Source organism: Linepithema humile, chromosome 5 (genome assembly GCF_040581485.1).
Source record: "Linepithema humile isolate Giens D197 chromosome 5, Lhum_UNIL_v1.0, whole genome shotgun sequence".
NCBI lineage: Eukaryota > Metazoa > Arthropoda > Insecta > Hymenoptera > Formicidae > Linepithema > Linepithema humile.
In genome coordinates, this window is record NC_090132.1 from 20,965,258 (window position 1) to 20,988,123 (window position 22,866).

Sequence of the window (22,866 nt, forward strand, 5' to 3'; positions counted from 1 at the left end):
TTTTATTGGCGTTGGTGTTGATGTTAGCGTCAGCGTGGGCGTGGGAGTTGACGATGGCGTAGGCTTTGGCGTTGGCGTAGGTTTTAGCATTAGCGTAGACTACGGCGTTGGGGGCTGGCGTGCGCTTTGGCGACGGCGTGGGCGTAGACGCGTCCGCAAACTTGATCATTGACATAGGCGTGGCCGCAGGGCCATTCTTCAATAAGTCGCTAATGTCCAGCATTAGCGACGAATTATAGAGTGGCCCGTAGCTATGTAGCCTAGCCCAACCGTAGCCGCAGCCGCATTCGTAGGCACCAGCCGTAGCCGCAGCCGCAACCGTTGCCGGCAGCCCTTGCCGTAGCCATAGCCGTAGCCGTAACCGTAGCCGCAGCCGTAGCCATAGCCGTAGCGGTTGCCATCCATCATACGCAACGGACAAGAGCGGAGTTGATCTGTAAAATACAAAATCGAGTTCAGATTAATAATGTGTTAAACTTAGTATTTTATAAATAAAATTATTGTACATATTAAATTTTTTCTTTATTTCCCATAATTTTTAATCAAATTCTTATACATTGAGAAAAAACTAATTTTTTAGTAAATATTCAGTAAAAACTTTAATTTAACTTCATTGTAAGTTGAAAGAATTGAAATTATTTGCTTTTAAAGAAAAAAAATATTATTATGATACTAAAATACCTATTAATAAATAAATGCAATTACCTGAAAGATGATTCGTTAGGCCTCGTATATTTTATTGGCGTTGGTGTTGACGTTAGCGTCAGCGTGGGCGTGGGCGTTGACGATGGCGTAGGAGTTGGTGTTGGCGTAGGCTTTGGCGTTGGCGTAGGTTTTAGCATTAGCGTAGACTACGGCGTTGGGGGCTGGCGTGCGCTTTGGCGACGGCGTGGGCGTAGACGCGTCCGCAAACTTGATCATTGACATAGGCGTGGCCGCAGGGCCATTCTTCAATAAGTCGCTAATGTCCAGCATTAGCGACGAATTATAGAGTGGCCCGTAGCTATGTAGCCTAGCCCAACCGTAGCCGCAGCCGCATTCGTAGGCACCAGCCGTAGCCGCAGCCGCAACCGTTGCCGGCAGCCCTTGCCGTAGCCATAGCCGTAGCCGTAACCGTAGCCGCAGCCGCAGCCATAGCCGTAGCGGTTGCCATCCATCATACGCAACGGACAAGAGCGGAGTTGATCTGTAAAATACAAAATCGAGTTCAGATTAATAATGTGTTAAACTTAGTATTTTATAAATAAAATTATTGTACATATTAAATTTTTTCTTTATTTCCCATAATTTTTAATCAAATTCTTATACATTGAGAAAAAACTAATTTTTTAGTAAATATTCAGTAAAAACTTTAATTTAACTTCATTGTAAGTTGAAAGAATTGAAATTATTTGCTTTTCAAGAAAAAAAATATTATTATGATACTAAAATACCTATTAATAAATAAATGCAATTACCTGAAAGATGATTCGTTAGGCCTCGTATATTTTATTGGCGTTGGTGTTGACGTTAGCGTCAGCGTGGGCGTGGGCGTTGACGATGGCGTAGGAGTTGGTGTTGGCGTAGGCTTTGGCGTTGGCGTAGGTTTTAGCATTAGCGTAGACTACGGCGTTGGGGGCTGGCGTGCGCTTTGGCGACGGCGTGGGCGTAGACGCGTCCGCAAACTTGATCATTGACATAGGCGTGGCCGCAGGGCCATTCTTCAATAAGTCGCTAATGTCCAGCATTAGCGACGAATTATAGAGTGGCCCGTAGCTATGTAGCCTAGCCCAACCGTAGCCGCAGCCGCATTCGTAGGCACCAGCCGTAGCCGCAGCCGCAACCGTTGCCGGCAGCCCTTGCCGTAGCCATAGCCGTAGCCGTAACCGTAGCCGCAGCCGTAGCCATAGCCGTAGCGGTTGCCATCCATCATACGCAACGGACAAGAGCGGAGTTGATCTGTAAAATACAAAATCGAGTTCAGATTAATAATGTGTTAAACTTAGTATTTTATAAATAAAATTATTGTACATATTAAATTTTTTCTTTATTTCCCATAATTTTTAATCAAATTCTTATACATTGAGAAAAAACTAATTTTTTAGTAAATATTCAGTAAAAACTTTAATTTAACTTCATTGTAAGTTGAAAGAATTGAAATTATTTGCTTTTCAAGGAAAAAAATATTATTATGATACTAAAATACCTATTAATAAATAAATGCAATTACCTGAAAGATGATTCGTTAGGCCTCGTATATTTTATTGGCGTTGGTGTTGACGTTAGCGTCAGCGTGGGCGTGGGCGTTGACGATGGCGTAGGAGTTGGTGTTGGCGTAGGCTTTGGCGTTGGCGTAGGTTTTAGCATTAGCGTAGACTACGGCGTTGGGGGCTGGCGTGCGCTTTGGCGACGGCGTGGGCGTAGACGCGTCCGCAAACTTGATCATTGACATAGGCGTGGCCGCAGGGCCATTCTTCAATAAGTCGCTAATGTCCAGCATTAGCGACGAATTATAGAGTGGCCCGTAGCTATGTAGCCTAGCCCAACCGTAGCCGCAGCCGCATTCGTAGGCACCAGCCGTAGCCGCAGCCGCAACCGTTGCCGGCAGCCCTTGCCGTAGCCATAGCCGTAGCCGTAACCGTAGCCGCAGCCGTAGCCATAGCCGTAGCGGTTGCCATCCATCATACGCAACGGACAAGAGCGGAGTTGATCTGTAAAATACAAAATCGAGTTCAGATTAATAATGTGTTAAACTTAGTATTTTATAAATAAAATTATTGTACATATTAAATTTTTTCTTTATTTCCCATAATTTTTAATCAAATTCTTATACATTGAGAAAAAACTAATTTTTTAGTAAATATTCAGTAAAAACTTTAATTTAACTTCATTGTAAGTTGAAAGAATTGAAATTATTTGCTTTTCAAGGAAAAAAATATTATTATGATACTAAAATACCTATTAATAAATAAATGCAATTACCTGAAAGATGATTCGTTAGGCCTCGTATATTTTATTGGCGTTGGTGTTGACGTTAGCGTCAGCGTGGGCGTGGGCGTTGACGATGGCGTAGGAGTTGGTGTTGGCGTAGGCTTTGGCGTTGGCGTAGGTTTTAGCATTAGCGTAGACTACGGCGTTGGGGGCTGGCGTGCGCTTTGGCGACGGCGTGGGCGTAGACGCGTCCGCAAACTTGATCATTGACATAGGCGTGGCCGCAGGGCCATTCTTCAATAAGTCGCTAATGTCCAGCATTAGCGACGAATTATAGAGTGGCCCGTAGCTATGTAGCCTAGCCCAACCGTAGCCGCAGCCGCATTCGTAGGCACCAGCCGTAGCCGCAGCCGCAACCGTTGCCGGCAGCCCTTGCCGTAGCCATAGCCGTAGCCGTAACCGTAGCCGCAGCCGTAGCCATAGCCGTAGCGGTTGCCATCCATCATACGCAACGGACAAGAGCGGAGTTGATCTGTAAAATACAAAATCGAGTTCAGATTAATAATGTGTTAAACTTAGTATTTTATAAATAAAATTATTGTACATATTAAATTTTTTCTTTATTTCCCATAATTTTTAATCAAATTCTTATACATTGAGAAAAAACTAATTTTTTAGTAAATATTCAGTAAAAACTTTAATTTAACTTCATTGTAAGTTGAAAGAATTGAAATTATTTGCTTTTCAAGGAAAAAAATATTATTATGATACTAAAATACCTATTAATAAATAAATGCAATTACCTGAAAGATGATTCGTTAGGCCTCGTATATTTTATTGGCGTTGGTGTTGACGTTAGCGTCAGCGTGGGCGTGGGCGTTGACGATGGCGTAGGAGTTGGTGTTGGCGTAGGCTTTGGCGTTGGCGTAGGTTTTAGCATTAGCGTAGACTACGGCGTTGGGGGCTGGCGTGCGCTTTGGCGACGGCGTGGGCGTAGACGCGTCCGCAAACTTGATCATTGACATAGGCGTGGCCGCAGGGCCATTCTTCAATAAGTCGCTAATGTCCAGCATTAGCGACGAATTATAGAGTGGCCCGTAGCTATGTAGCCTAGCCCAACCGTAGCCGCAGCCGCATTCGTAGGCACCAGCCGTAGCCGCAGCCGCAACCGTTGCCGGCAGCCCTTGCCGTAGCCATAGCCGTAGCCGTAACCGTAGCCGCAGCCGTAGCCATAGCCGTAGCGGTTGCCATCCATCATACGCAACGGACAAGAGCGGAGTTGATCTGTAAAATACAAAATCGAGTTCAGATTAATAATGTGTTAAACTTAGTATTTTATAATCAAAATTATTGTACATATTAAATTTTTTCTTTATTTCCCATAATTTTTAATCAAATTCTTATACATTGAGAAAAAACTAATTTTTTAGTAAATATTCAGTAAAAACTTTAATTTAACTTCATTGTAAGTTGAAAGAATTGAAATTATTTGCTTTTCAAGGAAAAAAATATTATTATGATACTAAAATACCTATTAATAAATAAATGCAATTACCTGAAAGATGATTCGTTAGGCCTCGTATATTTTATTGGCGTTGGTGTTGACGTTAGCGTCAGCGTGGGCGTGGGCGTTGACGATGGCGTAGGAGTTGGTGTTGGCGTAGGCTTTGGCGTTGGCGTAGGTTTTAGCATTAGCGTAGACTACGGCGTTGGGGGCTGGCGTGCGCTTTGGCGACGGCGTGGGCGTAGACGCGTCCGCAAACTTGATCATTGACATAGGCGTGGCCGCAGGGCCATTCTTCAATAAGTCGCTAATGTCCAGCATTAGCGACGAATTATAGAGTGGCCCGTAGCTATGTAGCCTAGCCCAACCGTAGCCGCAGCCGCATTCGTAGGCACCAGCCGTAGCCGCAGCCGCAACCGTTGCCGGCAGCCCTTGCCGTAGCCATAGCCGTAGCCGTAACCGTAGCCGCAGCCGTAGCCATAGCCGTAGCGGTTGCCATCCATCATACGCAACGGACAAGAGCGGAGTTGATCTGTAAAATACAAAATCGAGTTCAGATTAATAATGTGTTAAACTTAGTATTTTATAAATAAAATTATTGTACATATTAAATTTTTTCTTTATTTCCCATAATTTTTAATCAAATTCTTATACATTGAGAAAAAACTAATTTTTTAGTAAATATTCAGTAAAAACTTTAATTTAACTTCATTGTAAGTTGAAAGAATTGAAATTATTTGCTTTTCAAGGAAAAAAATATTATTATGATACTAAAATACCTATTAATAAATAAATGCAATTACCTGAAAGATGATTCGTTAGGCCTCGTATATTTTATTGGCGTTGGTGTTGACGTTAGCGTCAGCGTGGGCGTGGGCGTTGACGATGGCGTAGGAGTTGGTGTTGGCGTAGGCTTTGGCGTTGGCGTAGGTTTTAGCATTAGCGTAGACTACGGCGTTGGGGGCTGGCGTGCGCTTTGGCGACGGCGTGGGCGTAGACGCGTCCGCAAACTTGATCATTGACATAGGCGTGGCCGCAGGGCCATTCTTCAATAAGTCGCTAATGTCCAGCATTAGCGACGAATTATAGAGTGGCCCGTAGCTATGTAGCCTAGCCCAACCGTAGCCGCAGCCGCATTCGTAGGCACCAGCCGTAGCCGCAGCCGCAACCGTTGCCGGCAGCCCTTGCCGTAGCCATAGCCGTAGCCGTAACCGTAGCCGCAGCCGTAGCCATAGCCGTAGCGGTTGCCATCCATCATACGCAACGGACAAGAGCGGAGTTGATCTGTAAAATACAAAATCGAGTTCAGATTAATAATGTGTTAAACTTAGTATTTTATAAATAAAATTATTGTACATATTAAATTTTTTCTTTATTTCCCATAATTTTTAATCAAATTCTTATACATTGAGAAAAAACTAATTTTTTAGTAAATATTCAGTAAAAACTTTAATTTAACTTCATTGTAAGTTGAAAGAATTGAAATTATTTGCTTTTCAAGGAAAAAAATATTATTATGATACTAAAATACCTATTAATAAATAAATGCAATTACCTGAAAGATGATTCGTTAGGCCTCGTATATTTTATTGGCGTTGGTGTTGACGTTAGCGTCAGCGTGGGCGTGGGCGTTGACGATGGCGTAGGAGTTGGTGTTGGCGTAGGCTTTGGCGTTGGCGTAGGTTTTAGCATTAGCGTAGACTACGGCGTTGGGGGCTGGCGTGCGCTTTGGCGACGGCGTGGGCGTAGACGCGTCCGCAAACTTGATCATTGACATAGGCGTGGCCGCAGGGCCATTCTTCAATAAGTCGCTAATGTCCAGCATTAGCGACGAATTATAGAGTGGCCCGTAGCTATGTAGCCTAGCCCAACCGTAGCCGCAGCCGCATTCGTAGGCACCAGCCGTAGCCGCAGCCGCAACCGTTGCCGGCAGCCCTTGCCGTAGCCATAGCCGTAGCCGTAACCGTAGCCGCAGCCGTAGCCATAGCCGTAGCGGTTGCCATCCATCATACGCAACGGACAAGAGCGGAGTTGATCTGTAAAATACAAAATCGAGTTCAGATTAATAATGTGTTAAACTTAGTATTTTATAAATAAAATTATTGTACATATTAATTTTTTCCTTTATTTCCCATAATTTTTAATCAAATTCTTATACATTGAGGAAAAACTAACTTTTTAGTAAATATTCAGTAAAAACTTTAATTTAACTTTATTGTAAGTTGGAAGAATTGAAATTATTTGCTTTTCAAGGAATAAAATATTATTATTGTAAAAGTAAAATATTACATTACATTAAATAAATTCAATCACTTTAAAGATGATTCGCTAGGGCCCAATTGTTATAATCATTTCAATGCATTACATGCGCTCGCCACCTAAGAGCCATTGATCGACTCGTGGCAATGCTGTGTCGAGGGTACGTTAGCTTCTCCTTCAGGATGGTTTACCCTTTAAATCCTTAAGGATAAACCACCATCCTGAAGGATACTGAGCCCTCCCACCACGACAAGGTGTACCCATGGGAGGGAAGAATTATTAATTGTAATATGACTTATGTTGGACAGACGAAAAGACAACTTAACACCAGAATAAAAGAACATAAAAACGACATTAATAAGAAGAGCTGTTCTTCTTCTGTCATTTCCAAACACAGAATTGATTCTTCCCATGATTTTGATTGGAATAATGTTAAGATATTGGACGGTGAACCCTCTTATCCGAAAAGACTGATTTCTAAAATGGTCTTTATTAAAAGACAAAATGCAGGGCTCAATAATCAAAACGACACGGATCATTTACCTGATGCCTATCTCCCGATTATTAATTTAATTCCTCCTCTATAAATTTTTTTTTCCTCCTTTTTCCTCTACCAATTTCCTTTTACCCCCATCTTTCTCCTTCCCTATTGACTCCTTCCCCTCCCCCCCTTTCTCCCTTTCTACCGTCAATTGGAATTTCTGAATTTCAACAACCAATTACGATACCAATAACAAATTACGATCACTAAAATATTCAAGTTCAACATGTAAAGACATCTGGTCTTAACTTTTCCATCTCGTTCCTTCTACTTGGGCGAGCGCTTCTCCATCATGTAATTAATACAAGTACGTTTATCTTTTTTCTTAATTTTACCTTCTTTTTATTTTATTTATTTTAACTATTATTGTATTTTTTTGCATCTATTGCAGTCCTATCTAATTTATTAACGAACAACAATATGGTCGATAAAGGATTGCAAATACGTCTTTTACATCTTTTAATTATTTAATCATTGCGGGCGAATTTTATATTTTATTGTTTCTTATTTTGTACATTGAAGAAGGCCTGATGGCAGGCTGAAACGTTTGTAAACATTTTTAATGAATATATCATAACCTTTGCACGAAAATCTAGCATTGTGGCTCTTTACGCTCCTTATTGATTTTATTTGATTTAAGAATTATTAATACCTTGCAATCTGGAAAAATATAATTTTAGCAATAGCTAATAAAATGATCTAAAACGATTCGTTAATAATAAACATATCTAAATATACGTAAAACGTAATTAGAATAAGTAACACCGGAATGAAAATCCTGAACGCGGAAGCTCATAACAATAAAAGCTATCAATCAATAGCTATAATATTTAGAAAGATATTTCTAATATCGGTAGATATTTAGAAAGTATTGGAGTAAATTATTATAATTTACATTTAAAATCAAGTACTTATTTTATTTTCACTATAAACATATTTATTGAAATATTGTTATCACCTTGATTACGATATATAATAATAATTCTTCTTCTCATGATCTTTGTATTTTCAATTGATTAATTAAAAAGGTTAAACGATCGAATATATATTATTTCACATTTGATTCAAAAGGTAATGGGCACAGAACGTTGGTAAACTGTGGCTTAGTGAAATAATAAGTCCGCGAAATCAGTTTTCGTAAATCGATCTTCCGCGTTAAATCGTGTGCGCAATCGAGTGCGTCGTGCGCATTGATTATCAAAAACATTTTTTAACATTGTCTAAACGAATTCAAAAAAGTGAGAAGATAGTGGATTATTTCTCATCTAAAGTGACTCAATTGTAAATCGTCGAATCTGTTTCATTCAATCAAAATTAAATTAAAGAAAATGGCAGAGAAATTAAAAACTTTATGTTATCAAATTTAATGGAAGTAGTTATCATCAATGGAAATTTCAAATAAAATGTGCTTTAAGAGCAAAAGGACTTTATGAAATTGCGACAGGAGTTGCATTAAAACCGAATAATGATCGTCCTGCGGAAAAACAAGAATGGTTAAAAGATGATGCAACTGCTATGTTCATTCTCACATCTACTCTTGAGGTTACTCAAATCACTTTAATCGAAAATTGTCAGACTTCAAAAGAAATAGTCGACAAATTAGATTCAATTTATGAGCAGAAAAGTGAATTGAATAAAATGTTAGTGCATGAACATTTTCATCAATATGTAATGAATTCAACAGACACTGTCGCAATTTGCAACACGTTGCAAAAGTTGAAAATCTTGCACGTCAAATCAAGGACTATTAGTGAACTGATTAGTGATACAGCAATTATCACGAAAATCATCGGAACTATTCCAATTAAATATAGAAACTTCAGACAAGCTTGGTTATCTACATCAGAAGATAAACAAACACTTATTAATTTGACAACACGTTTACTAGATGAAGAGGCTTTTCTAACTTCCAACGAACAAAAAGAAAATGCATTGATCGCATTGTCAAAAACTAAAGAAGACGATAAAGTTTCAAAGAATCAAAAATCAGGATTTAATAAGAAATCCAATTATGTGCTATAATTGTCAAAAGAAAGGACATTATGCATCTGAATGTAAGGTTTCGAAAAAATTACGTGAAACTAAACAAGATTCGTCGAAAGAAAAACAACAAAGCAATTTTTCAGCTTTTACTGTAAGTAAAGAAGAAAAAGATATGCATATTAAAACTGAAGATGCTTGGATTATAGATAGTGGATCTTCAAAACATATGTCATATCGTCGTGATTTCTTTAATACACTTGATGAAACAATGAAAAATGTAAAAGTTTCACTTGGAGACAATCGACAATTAGACGTCAAAGGAACTGGAATAATTAAAATTCAAAAACTTATAAACAATAAATGGCATGATTCAATAATTGAAAATGTACTTTATGTTCCAGAGCTAAAGAAGAATTTATTTTCTGAAGGAATACTTACAAAGAGAGAAATGAAGATTGTAAAAGAAGAATTTTAACAGAATAATAATGCAGTTTCGAACAATTTCGAATCTTGAAGTAAATACCGTCCAGAAAAATGATTTTAAACTATGGCATAAAAGATTGGCATGAAAGACATATCAATCAACGTTCCTTATAAAAATTAATCAATGAAGGAGCTTTGAATAAAATAAAATTTACTTCTCAACATCAATTTTTATGTGAAGCATGTATATATGAAAAACAGCATTGTCAATCTTTTACAAAAACAAGAAGTTACATGCACGGAAAACCTTGTGAACGAATCTTCAGCGATTTATGTGGTCCAATATTAGTCACCTCTACAGTGCCGGATCTACACATAAGCTAAATAAGCTACAGCTTAGGGGCTTCACATTATAAGGAGGCCTCCTTAATATAGAAAAAATAAAAAAAATGTATTTTTTGTTAATAAAATTGTTAATAAAATAATAACAGCAAAAAATTATTCAAATAATAAAAAATTATTTTTTATTGTTATAGCCTTTTTTATCAATTATGTTTTTTATATTTATCACAACAAAAAATAATTTATTACAATATTTTTTTGCGAAAAGCCGTAAATTACAAAATTATATATCTCCTTTCTTTTATTTTCTTTTTTTCGGGTTTTCCTATTATAGCTAAAAAAAATATATATATAATATAGATATACAGGGTGTCTGGCAATAATCGCCCCACCGGTCATATACAGGTAGAGGAGGTCAAATCGAGTAGAAAAGTCCTTTACCATTTTTTAATTTTCATAATAAGTACTGAGTAATTAACGAAAAAAGATCGGCGAATCCGCGCGAGTAAAGCGCGCGCGGTGAGAAGGACATCCCACTGCTATGCGATCACTAGGCGCGCGATGAAGCGTTGGGAGGAGCGCTCTACAAATGACAATGGCAACATACGAGCGGCGCGTAACGCTAGATCCTTGTGTCCTAGTGATCGCGTAGCAGTGGGACGTCCTTCTCACCGCGCGCGCTTTACTCGCGCGGATTCGCCGATCTTTTTTCGTTAATTACTCAGTACTTATTATGAAAATTAAAAAATGGTAAAGGACTTTTCTACTCGATTTGACCTCCTCTACCTGTATATGACCGGTGGGGCGATTATTGCCAGACACCCTGTATATACATATATCGGAAACTCTTTATTTGTAACTATGAAGACGGCATGATACATCTGTGGTCTGACGTACCATACCTGCAATTGTTTTTATGTTCAATTGTCTCCGATATCAGAATAGCTAGGTCGCTTGAATGCTTCTCTGACGTAGACAACAGTTTATTTCTGATTTACTTCCGTGCTGGTTCAAGTTTTATTTAAAATTTTTAATTAAAAATGAAAAGAAGTTTTGCAAGTGGATATCAAAAGAGGAAGAAGAAGAAGTTATTAGAAGCTAAATTATCTAATTTACCTCAAATTAATAGTTATTTTAAAATACCAGAAGGAGAATACATGAAGGAGGATTTATTTATTAGGAGTCAACCTGACGTACCAACTATTTCTACAGATATGTCTACAAATATTCCTACAGATACTGCGTCTAATTCTGAAACTGCAGACTGCAGAACAGAAGCTGTTTCTCCTATTATTTCTCAAGATAGTTATATACTAAAAAATAAACAACAAACAAACAATATAAATGCGAATAAATAGGCATATCCACGTTCATGCTTTACTCATTTCTTTTCATCTGTTAACTTTCGCTTTCAATTAAAGTTAGTGTTTGCATTTACATGCAATAAAAGCAAAAATGTCAAACAATATAGTAATTATGCAAATTTTATTGTAATTATTAATATAATAAAACATTCTATTCAAATTTTATTTGAAAAATTATTATTATTATAGTTATAAAAAGCATGATTTACAAAGCTAATAATTATTATCGCTAAATTTATTCAGATTTTATTTATTCGATTTTTTGTTCTATTTCTTTAAAATGATTTCCAATTAGCATTATTCTGTAACTTTTTTATTTTATACTTAATTTTTATTGTAAATAATAATATTATAATAATTAATAACAATATAATAATAATTTAATTATGAATAATAAACACGAGAATAAAAAACAATATACGATTTTTTCTTCAAACAATAACAAATAAATATGTGATATATTCACATATAAGTTACAAATATATATATATATATATATATTTTTTTTTTATCATCTTTTGAACAAATTGAACAAAATACGAACTGAACGTTATTCACATTTATATTTGCATTTATTTTATAGTATTCATATTTTCTAAAAATTATATATAAGAACGGAAATTTGCATTCGTTTTTTCATTCAAGATTTCTTTGATCTATATCCGTTTAAAAAAAAGAAAACTATATTTGATTATAATATTTTAGACTATAAAATAAGAAGTTCTCAAGAAAATATCAATACAAAATATAGTGATGTCGGTCTATGGAATACTTTAACTAAGGATGATATTTCATTTTGGGTTCAAAAAGGACCTGCTGATTGCCAAAACTGGCAGGATTCATTTGAAAAATCCAAACAGATATATAAAAATCAAGCAAGATATTGCTCTCGAGGGCTTTTCTATTCCACAAAAATTAATGGCGAAAAATATAGTCGAGAATGGTTAGTGTATTCTCCATCAACTGGATGTGTTTATTGTTTTGTATGCAAGCTTTTTTCAAATTCAAACTGCACCTTAGCCAATAATGGCTTTAATGATTGGCGGAACTCCATTGTAATTAAACAACATGAGAATTTAAATTGTCATAGAGCAGCTTTACTCACATATTTAACAAGGAAAGGTGAATCTACTTTAAATACAAAATTAGAAAAACAAATTATAAAAGAACAAAAATATTGGAGGCAAGTACTTCAACGTATTGTTGCAGTCGTATCTACGTTGGCAGAACGAGGATTGCCATTTCGGGGCACTGAAGAAAAATTTGATTCACCTCAAAATGGAAATTTTCTTGGATTATTAGAATTAATTGCTCAATTTGATCCATTTCTCGCTGATCATATAAGCCGTTATGGGAATTCTGGAAAACCATCATATTTATCTAAAACAATATGTAATGAAATTATTGATTTAATGGCTGAAAAAATAAGAAACTCTATTTTTGAAGATTTAAGAAAAGCAGGATATTTTAGTTTATCTGTTGATTCCACACCTGATTACTCACATATTGATCAATTAACTGTTATTGTAAGATATGTATTTCCTCATGATGGTTATCCCGTCGAACGATTTTTAACATTTATATCAATAGAAAACAATTCTGGAGAAAATTTGGCCAATTTGATATTTAATTATATTATAAATGAGTGTAAAATTGATTTTAACAAATGTAGAAGACAATCCTATGATAACGCAGCCAATATGTCAGGAAGATATAAGGGTATGCAACAAAAAATTTTAGAAAAATATAAATATGCTGTATATATTCCTTGTGCTGGACATTCGTTAAATTTAGTTGGACGCGCTGCAGTTAATTGTTGTATAGATGCAGTAAACTTTTTTGCGATTTTGCAACAAATATACATATTTTTTTCTGCTTCGACAAAACGATGGTCTATTTTAAAATCGAGTTTGGGATCCAATTCTGAAATTCCAAAATGTCTTTCTGATACAAGATGGGAAGCAAATGTTGAGGCTACAAGAGCAGTTTTAAAAAATTACGATTTAATTATTGATGCTTTGAAAACATTTCAAGATAATGAATATGAAAATGGCGAAACTAAAAGAGAAGCATCTATTATTCACGAGAAAATAAAAGAACTTGAATTTATGTTTATGCTTATATTATATAATAATATATTAGAAGAGTTTCAAAAAACCAGCAAAATATTACAAGATCCTCAAACATCATTAAATATATGTTCAAAAATGTATGCATATTTATCAGAGTTTATAAAAAAAAGCAGAAATGATTTCGATAAATTTGAACAAAATGCGAAAGAAAATTAAAAGACGACATAGATTATAAGAACGTAAAGAAAAGAAGAAGATTTAGAAAAGTACAAATTAATGATGGAAGTGCACTCGATATTGATGATCTTTCTCCTAGAGATCGATTCCGAATAAAATCTTTTATCCCTATTATGGACGCTTTAGAAACCAATATACAGAAAAGAGCTGAAGTGTATGAAAATATTTCAAACAAATTTTCATTTCTTCTAAATTTTGATCTAAAAGACAACAAATTGACAGAAAATGTAAAAGTATTAGTAAATAATTACCCTGATGATATAGATGAAAATTTATGCGAAGAGATAAAACATTTTCACTTATATATAAAAAAAAATTATTTTGAAATAAAAGACTATACTTTTCAAAGCTTATATAATATAATAATAAAAGATAATGTGCAGTCAGTTTTTCCAAATGTCGAAACTATATTTCGAATTTTTCTAACTTTAATGATAAGTAATTGCTCTGGAGAAAGATCATTTAGCAGGCTGAAAAGAGTAAAAAATGAATGTCGTGCAAGCATGCTGCAAAGAAAACTATGTTCTTTGAGTATTTTATATATAGAGAGTGATAAACTGAGAACTTTGTCATTTGAAGATATTGTAACAGACTTCGCAATAAGAAAAGCACGAAAACGAATGTTTTAAATAAAATTGGATCCCGATATTGTATACTATTCGTTTGTAATGTGAGTTGCAATAAATGCGGACATATATATTTGTATATACATAGGTATGTATATTGTTGTATATTATGTTTTGTTATTTCTATAAGTCCGCTGCAATAGGTTTTTTTTTTTTTTGCTCAAACTATCGCAAAAATTAAATTTTCAAGAAATATGGGGGCCTCTTTAAAATCATAGCTTAGGGGCCACAAAATCGTAATTCCGACCCTGCACCTCTATTGAAAGTGCAAACTATTTTACATTATTCAAAGACGATTATTCAGGATATCGTATTGTATCGTTTCTAAAACACAAATCTGATTTATTGGAAGTATTCAAAGAATTCACAAGATTAGTGAAAAATAAGAAGGGTTATTCTGTTAAAATTCTTCACACAGACAATGAAACAAAGTAATATAAAAGTTATTTTAAAAAAACGCTTCTCAAATTTTAACTTTGAAAACAAATATCTCAGTGAAGATGCGTTGTAGAAAAAAATTTTATAGCAACTTATGAGGTTATTTTTATCTGTTCTACATGCCCACGAGAGATTGCCCACCTTTACCGAAACACCTTGTATATTGCCCTCTTCATTTTTCACCAAAACAATACACAAAATAACATAAAATAGAAATAATATTAAATAAAAGGAAGATGTACCTTCATCATTTCTTTGAACTTAATATTCCAATTATAAAAATTAATATAATAATTTATTTGTTATCAAGATGTCAATAAAGGTGTTTAAACATTAAAAAAATTTATGGAAAATTTAAAAGATTTTACTTGGAAAGAGCAAAGTATCTCATAAAACGGTAGAAAACTTTACTATCTCGATCGTGAAAGTTATTATCTATACATTTAAACATCTAAACGCCTGTACTTTTAATATAATACTATATTTGCGCAAAAAATTTCTTTCATTTTTCGAAAGAAAATCTTGCTGTTTGCTCACCCGAAGTTTTGTCATTATCTTTGTCACCGACAAACTGCAAACTCACTGTCAAAGCAGAAGTTTCAAAATTTATCGATGTAAAGAAATAAAAAGAATACAAAATTTGTATAAAATTATTTAATCTTGCCTATCCAAAAATCCTACCTAATAAAACAATTCTATCTAATAGAAAATTCTACCTATAATAAAAGATGTAGATATCTGAAAACTCGTGTAAATCAAATAAACCGAGTAACGCGGATAGAGATAATGATTTAACGATTAACGATTTAATTCATAAGTATCGATTTAATATCACGTTATACGCATTTTCGTGTACGCAAATGACATCTCTCACTTGAGAGAATTCCGAGGATAACGACCTCGGCGTTTTTCGAGTGATGCTTAGCGCAGAGCTCAGCTCAGTTACCGCTATTTGCATCGAAAATCCGAGAGCAATTGTCTCGATGTTTCTCGCAGGACGCTAGCGCAGAGCTCGGCTCAGTTTCCGCTAGTTGCGTCCGAAATTTGTATTGATAGTCGACCATTGTTCAATGTTCGATCATATCAATGTTTCGAGATCCGTGCTCGACCATCATCAATGGGACCACGAATTTCGAAAGTCCATGCTCAACCATGGGATCAACACTGGAACTACCGACGATTAACATATACCAACTTCTATTTCTTTTTTCTTTTTTTATAAAAAGTGATAAAGAGAAAAAGTACATTAATTAATTAAATTATTTAACACAATGCAACACAAGTCACAGAAAAAAATCTCAAAAAATACAATATAAATTTAAATAATTATTCTAAAATGAATAAACCGGTCATTTTGACCGCTTTGATAGTTCTAGTGTTCTAGTGTTAAGCCATAGGACCACGGATGCATGGGTAAGCTAGGAAAGATTGCGAAGAAATTGACGTATAGCAAGAATAAATATATATTTTAAAATTGTAAATAAATTGTTAATAAAAAATGCACTCTTTCTTTATTAGATCAATTATTTCAAATATACCATAATTCATTAATATATTTACGTTTGTGTAAAAGAATTTTCTTTTTTATTTTTAATTTAAATTTATGATACATTTGTGGTACATATGTATTTAAAAATTTTCTTACTTTTGCTTTTTAACGCCAATTTATAATATTTAATCCTGGAAAGATATAAAAAAATAAACCACTTACCGTAGGGAAGGAAGAAATGAAAGTACACATTTACACACAGAAAAGGAATTTTGCTATCGCAATAAAATAATTGTTGCTATTGCATGTTAAATATGTTAGCGATAAAATTTCGCTATTGTAACTACTTTTACAGATTATTCAATATGCAACAAATCTGGTTTGTTCAAAAAATCGACAAATTTTGAGATGAGAAAACAAGTTAAAATTCGCTGTTACAACAAAATAATTAATTTTTAATAAATTTATTTTACTATTGCAATGAATTGTCGCTATTAATACAAACTTTGATAATAAGATAAAAATAAATTTCTTATTATATATTAGCAATATAATTTGCAGATTTAAAAACTAATTTCGGTAAATAAAATTATTATCTATAACAAATCTCTTTGCTGTTCAAATAATAATCAACTGTAAGAAATTTTGCTACGATAGCTTATATAAAATTTACTGCGGCAGCAAATACTTTTTTTCTATGTATTAACAAGTTTTATCTTTTATTTTATGTATAATCTTTTTTTTTAAATATTTTTTTTCTTCTATTTTTTCTTATATAAAAAAAATATAAATAAATATATAAACATATATAAATATATAAACACAAGTACATTATTCAGAATAAAAATATATTAGGTTATTTAAAAAATTTGTAATAATTTTTATAATAAAATTGAAAACTATTTTTATATGTTTAGAGTCATCTTTGTTCAGTAATATATGCACCATTGTTTTCGACAACTTTTGGCCATCTTTAACAACTTGTGCATACATTATTAAATAAAGATATATAAACATATAAAAATTGTTTTCAATTCTGTCATCAAAAAATTCTACAAACTTTCTGAATAATTCAATATATTTTGTTCTGATCTGTCAATCATGAAATACATTTAGGAAATATTCCAGGATTAAATATTCATCAACGCATCTAAGTCCTAGCCTATCCATTTTAAGATAATGAATCGAAGAAATAGTGTACCTTTTATAATTTTATTTAAAGTATTCTGGTGTATGATTATATTTTTAATATTATATGATTAATATTTAATATATATGCATTCAAAGGGCTATTAGGCTGATGAAAGTTGTTTCAACTTCGGGCTCAATCAAAATCAAAATTAGAAACACTTTGCTTTTTTTTAATGTACAACGCATTTTGCAGGTTACATATTTTTTAATAATTTTTATAATTATAATCTAGTATAATATGTATTTTTTCTAGATATATATAATAATATTGGTAACACATAATTAAATTTAATATAAATTAACTAGAAAAATAAATACTTCGTTCTTTTAAAAACAAATGCACGTACAACTCAAAATACTTTTAAAAAATACGAGAGAATAAAACTTTGATATAACTACTATAAGGCAATAAAAATTATACGACCTGCAAAGTGTCTCGCGTCTATATATTTTCACACTATTATTCGATCCATTATCTTAATAATAAAAGACAAATTAAACTAACTCACCGATCGATGCGCAGCAGCGGAGTTGTCGTTCTGTTGATCTGCATAGTTGATCTGTAAAACACGAAATAAATCAAAATTATAGCAGCGTTCACAATATGAAATATTTGTGAAATCATAAAAAATATTGAGTACATTGAACTTTTAATTCGTTTTCTAAGCAAATATGTAATAAAAGAATTATTAAAAAAGTTTAATTATTTAAATAAAAAGTAAAAAAATATACAAATAAATTTTAATAATGATAAATATTAACTAATGTAAATATTTTGTCTTTCAAATATTTTAATGTACAATATTTTCAACAAATAAATGAATTATTGCTTACCGTAAAGTTGCTCCGCCGGCGCCCGATGCTCCTCCTGAGCCTCCTCCTCCTCTCAGTGGTCCTTCGAAGCACTTACACTGAATCACACGCGTTCGCGGCGCATGCATTGCTCGCATGCGTACCTGAATACGAAAATCGCGCGATACTTAAAACGACACTCCCGACATCGCAGGCGAATCGAACCGAACTGTCCAAGCTGCGACGTTACGCGCGAATTTCGTCCGCGTTTCAGACGACCACATTTATCAATTGGGGCACGATTCTCTCAAAACAGAGGGCAAAGGTAAGCTCGAAGAAGATGAGGTGCGATTAGTCATGCAATCAACCGACTAGATACAAGACATCTGAAAAGCAATCGGTAGCGTTTGACTAACTCCGGTAGCCGTCCTCGACTACCTTCGACAGTGCGGCTATCTGTACAACTAGCGCGCTGCACGTAGAACCGAAGATTGCCCTGCCGTAGTGGAGATTTTATGATTGAAAGCGACCTTTCCCCCCCCTGAGCCAAGCCTAAAGTCAAAAAAAATCGTGTCCCAATATTTGTCATACAGCAAAAATGCGTTCATCTATAGATTCGCTATAACTCTCGGCATTAACGGCACTCCCGACGCGCATTTTGTTATACTATACGACGGAACGAATATATTTTGTAGCACCGATTACGCGCACAAAGTTGATCTGTAAAATAAAAAAATAAATGCAGATTAGTGTTTGAAACATTTCATAATTATAAAATAATTACTGCGCAGTATTAAAAGTATTAAAAAATATTAAGTAAATACAATATTTCATAAGCTTATAAAACAATCTTCTTTGCTACTTTCTTTATTTTGTTATTTTATCATATCATAAAATGTTAACTACGAGATATAAAATTGACTGAAAATTTTAAAATACACACAGAGAGAAAAAAGAAAAAACATAGAAAATGCTTTTTATAAAATTTTAAGTTAAATTTCTTTATGGTGTTTTCACGTTTTAACGTTTATTCATAAATGTACAGAGACTGCCAGCCAAATATTTATCAATAAATAATAAATGTATAAACGTTAATCTTACATAAATTAAATATTTATATTGTTTAATCCAAACTTTTAATCTCAGAAATATATTAACTAGATTTGTTTAGATTTGTGCATTATGTAATAAGAAAAATTTTTCTGTAAAGTTTGTCTTAATACATAATGCATAAATCTAAACAAATCTAATTATATATTTCTGAGATTAAAAGTTTGGATTGGACAATAAATATTTAATTTATGTAAGATTAACGTTTATTCATAAATGTAGGGACTGCCAGCCAAATATCTATCAATAATACATGTATACAATTAATTATTCTTTTCCGTGGATACTGTGATTACAAATTGAATGAAATACAAAATTATTGCGGAGTTTCCTCGATATGAGTGCAAAAAGCGTAGCGACGAGACACGTTCAATTATTCTTTTCCAATCAATAATCTGACATATTTTGCAAACTATAAACTTTTGTATAGTGATAACTGCTATAAGTAGATAAGTTGATTTTTATACAATGAAATACTTTAAATCGAAGTCACAGCACAAAATAATGCAATGAATGAGTCGCTGTACAAGATTTTACGTGAATTGTTGAGAGACTTTTATCAGCGCGTCTCTAAAATTCCACGTTACTGATTACTACAATCGTATATAAAATTATCGAACTATTGATTTTTCATGCGCATATTTTCCCACAAATCATTTTTTAAATTTTATTTTTACAAAATGCCGTAAATAAATCTCCGATGATCACATAAACTAAAAGTGTTCGTTGAATAAGAAATTTGCCTTGTATAGAAAGATACAAAACTAGCACAATCGTGAAAGTTCATACAAAAATTCAGCAAATAAAAAAATACAAAAATTTTAGAACAATAAATTACAAAATTACAATTCTAGCAATCTCGATTAATTATACTGAACGATATTCAGTCCAACATATTATAAAAACTATGTACGTACTTTGAGATAAAATGTAATTATAAAGAATTATAGCGTTCGTATCAATTTTAACTGCAATATAATTACAAAGAAATTTGCAAATTTTTTTTCTAACGTCTAACGCGATTAAAAATTCTTTGTGATCATTCGAGAACCAAGGATGTATAATATATATGATTGTTAACAACAAAAAAGAGCTATTAATAACATTCTTGTCAGTACGTCTTTTTTGTATTTACCAAGTAACACTCTGCCGATACGAAATTACACATTAAACAGATGTTAATTGAACAAAATTTGATTATTATTACATAAAATAATTTTAGTTTAATTATAGGAAAACTTTCGATACTTTCACTTTGATTAAAACAAAGATAATTTGATCTTTACTCACCGGTACATGATGCGCAGCAGCAGAGTTGTCGTTCTGTTGATCAGCATAGTTGATCTATAAAATACGAAAATAAATCAAGATTATAGTTGCATTCAAAATAATGAGTATTTACAATATTTTCAACAAATGAATGATTTATTATTTACCGTAAAGTTGCTCCGCCGGTGCCCGATGCTCCTCCTGAGCCTCCTCCTCCTCTCAGTGGTCTCTAAAGTATTCACACGCGATCGCGACGTTGATACAAAAATCGCACGGCACTTTAAACGGCACTCCGCGTTTTATATTACTGGGAAATTACGGCGGAACGATATTATAATAATCATACGATATTTTAACTGACACTCCCGACGCGTATTTTGTTATATTAGGACAAAAGTTAAACGTGAATATCGCTCATCGCACGGAATATGCGTTCGACACGTTGCCGTGTACGCAACAGGTAACGATAGAAAAGGGGGAGGAAAATGAAAAAACTGTGAGAAGTAATAGGAATTGGGGGTAGTTGGGAGAGATAACGCACCGATACGCGAACGGTTTGCCTCACTCAAGTGTCGCCGTGCGAATAGTAACAGTCCAGGAGCAAGGATTCATTTGTATAAGGTCGTGTCGATGGGTAATTTAGGAGTAGGGGAAAAGAATGTGCCGATAACGCGTGCGAGAGAGAAAGCGTGGTAGTGAGAGAGAGAGGACATAGAGCACGTTGGAATTTTGTTTACTCACAGCGCGGGGAAGTTTGGTGGGGTTGTTTACATACGCTCTGTAGTCTACGAGCTCTCTCTCTCACTACCACGCTTTCTCTCTCGCACGCGTTATCGGCACATTCTGAATATTTCATAAATAAATCCACAAACCCTTCTTTCTTAGACTTGTAGAGTATACTTAGTATAGCTCTATTTAACGTATGAAAACACCATAAAGAAAAATTTAACTAAAAACTTTATATTTCACTTAAAACTTTATAAAAAGCATTTTCTATGTTTTCTCTTTTTTCTTTCTGTGTGTATTTTAAAATTTTCAGTCAATCTTATATCTTGTAGTTAACATTTTATGATATGATAAAATAACGAAATAATGAAAGTAGCAAAAAAGATTGTTTTATAAGCTTATGTATATCTTCATTATACATATAATAAAGCGACAAATAATTGCATGAATTCTAAAGTGAAATATCAATTAATTTATCGTTGATTATCCATCTTAAAGCAACAGATCTATGAAATATTGTATTTACTTAATATTTTTTAATACTTTTAATTTTGAATTCTTTTTACTTCCTAAACATATCTACATTCATTAACATAATTTTCATAAATCCGTTACTTTAATATAACAATACTTTAATAAAACAAGAATAATTTGATTTTTACTCACCGGTACACGATGTACAGTGGAGTTGTAGTCTACGTTGATCTATAAAATACAAAATAATGTTTAAATTAAAGCAATAATTAAAAATTTTAAACATGTAAAAAATATTTGCCATTTATAAATATTAAATAGTATAGATATTTTACTGAAAATTCTAATCCTTTTTAAATAGTCTAAAATATACATTTGGTACATATTATATTATACATATAGTTAGTTATATTACATGTGAAAAAAGTACTGCATAATCATTAAGATAAGTATTCTTCAAATAGATAATAAATAAATAATAAATTATATATTATACAATACCTTTATAGTTGCTACGTCGTCGCATGATACCCCCTGGGCTTCCTCCTCCTCACTATCCATCGATGGCTGCTCTTTTATGCCACACTCACTCGCGAAAACACGGTTAATTATGAACGCGCGACACTTTGTTATAACGACAAAGGAAAACTCGAAAAACACGATCGCGCATGAGGCTACTATTTGACACATAGCAGAGCAATGGCATAGAAAAGAAATTGAAAACAGCGTAATTAATTTTTCGCTTAACCCGTCGCGACTATGCTATACCTAAACTACTTTCCATGTTTTTCGTGTGCGTGAATTAATATAAATCGGGATTTTACTGTAGAAAATAATTTTCTAATATGTATCGCGATCGCTATTTGAGAATTAATATGGTGAAAAGTACGATACGAAGAAACTTTTGCTGCTCTGGTAAGATAATAACACGCAAAAAACAAAATTCAAAAACAAAACCCTAACACTACATGTGAGTAATTTCGGCACTAGCGTCGAAGATTATTTTTCGTGATCTAAGACGCGTGCGCGCGCTGTTGTCTTGCGTACTTATTGTCCTTGCGTGTAATAATTTGCTCACATTCGCACGACGGCATTCGCGCGAAGCACACGGCAGCG

The 22,866-nt window shown here is 33.7% G+C and overlaps 1 protein-coding gene and 1 long non-coding RNA gene across 2 annotated transcripts; both read right to left on the reverse strand.

Annotated features, from left to right (window-relative positions):
* Positions 1-47: 47 nt before the first annotated feature.
* LOC136999867 (uncharacterized) lies at positions 48-11,337 on the reverse strand. Its single transcript, XM_067354666.1, has 9 exons — positions 5,970-11,337; positions 5,218-5,698; positions 4,466-4,946; positions 3,714-4,194; positions 2,962-3,442; positions 2,210-2,690; positions 1,458-1,938; positions 706-1,186; positions 48-434 (listed from the first exon to the last, which is right to left on the reverse strand). The coding sequence occupies exons 7-8, from the start codon at positions 1,592-1,594 to the stop codon at positions 721-723; spliced, it is 603 nt and encodes a 200-aa protein (XP_067210767.1). The 5' UTR covers positions 1,595-1,938; positions 2,210-2,690; positions 2,962-3,442; positions 3,714-4,194; positions 4,466-4,946; positions 5,218-5,698; positions 5,970-11,337; the 3' UTR covers positions 48-434; positions 706-720.
* Positions 11,338-17,527: 6,190 nt separating this feature from the next.
* Positions 17,528-20,899, reverse strand: LOC136999868 (uncharacterized). Its single transcript, XR_010890139.1, has 3 exons — positions 20,572-20,899; positions 18,214-18,891; positions 17,528-17,939 (listed from the first exon to the last, which is right to left on the reverse strand). It is a non-coding gene; the product is annotated as an uncharacterized lncRNA (long non-coding RNA).
* Positions 20,900-22,866: the final 1,967 nt, after the last annotated feature.

Bases quoted from the DNA above. Each gene is read 5' to 3' on its own strand.
- LOC136999867 (XM_067354666.1), bottom strand. From the start codon at position 1,594: ATGCTAAAACCTACGCCAACGCCAAAGCCTACGCCAACACCAACTCCT. The intron at 1,187-1,457 runs GTAATTGCATTT...TGTATTTTACAG, and splicing joins CCTAACGAATCATCTTTCAG to ATCAACTCCGCTCTTGTCCG.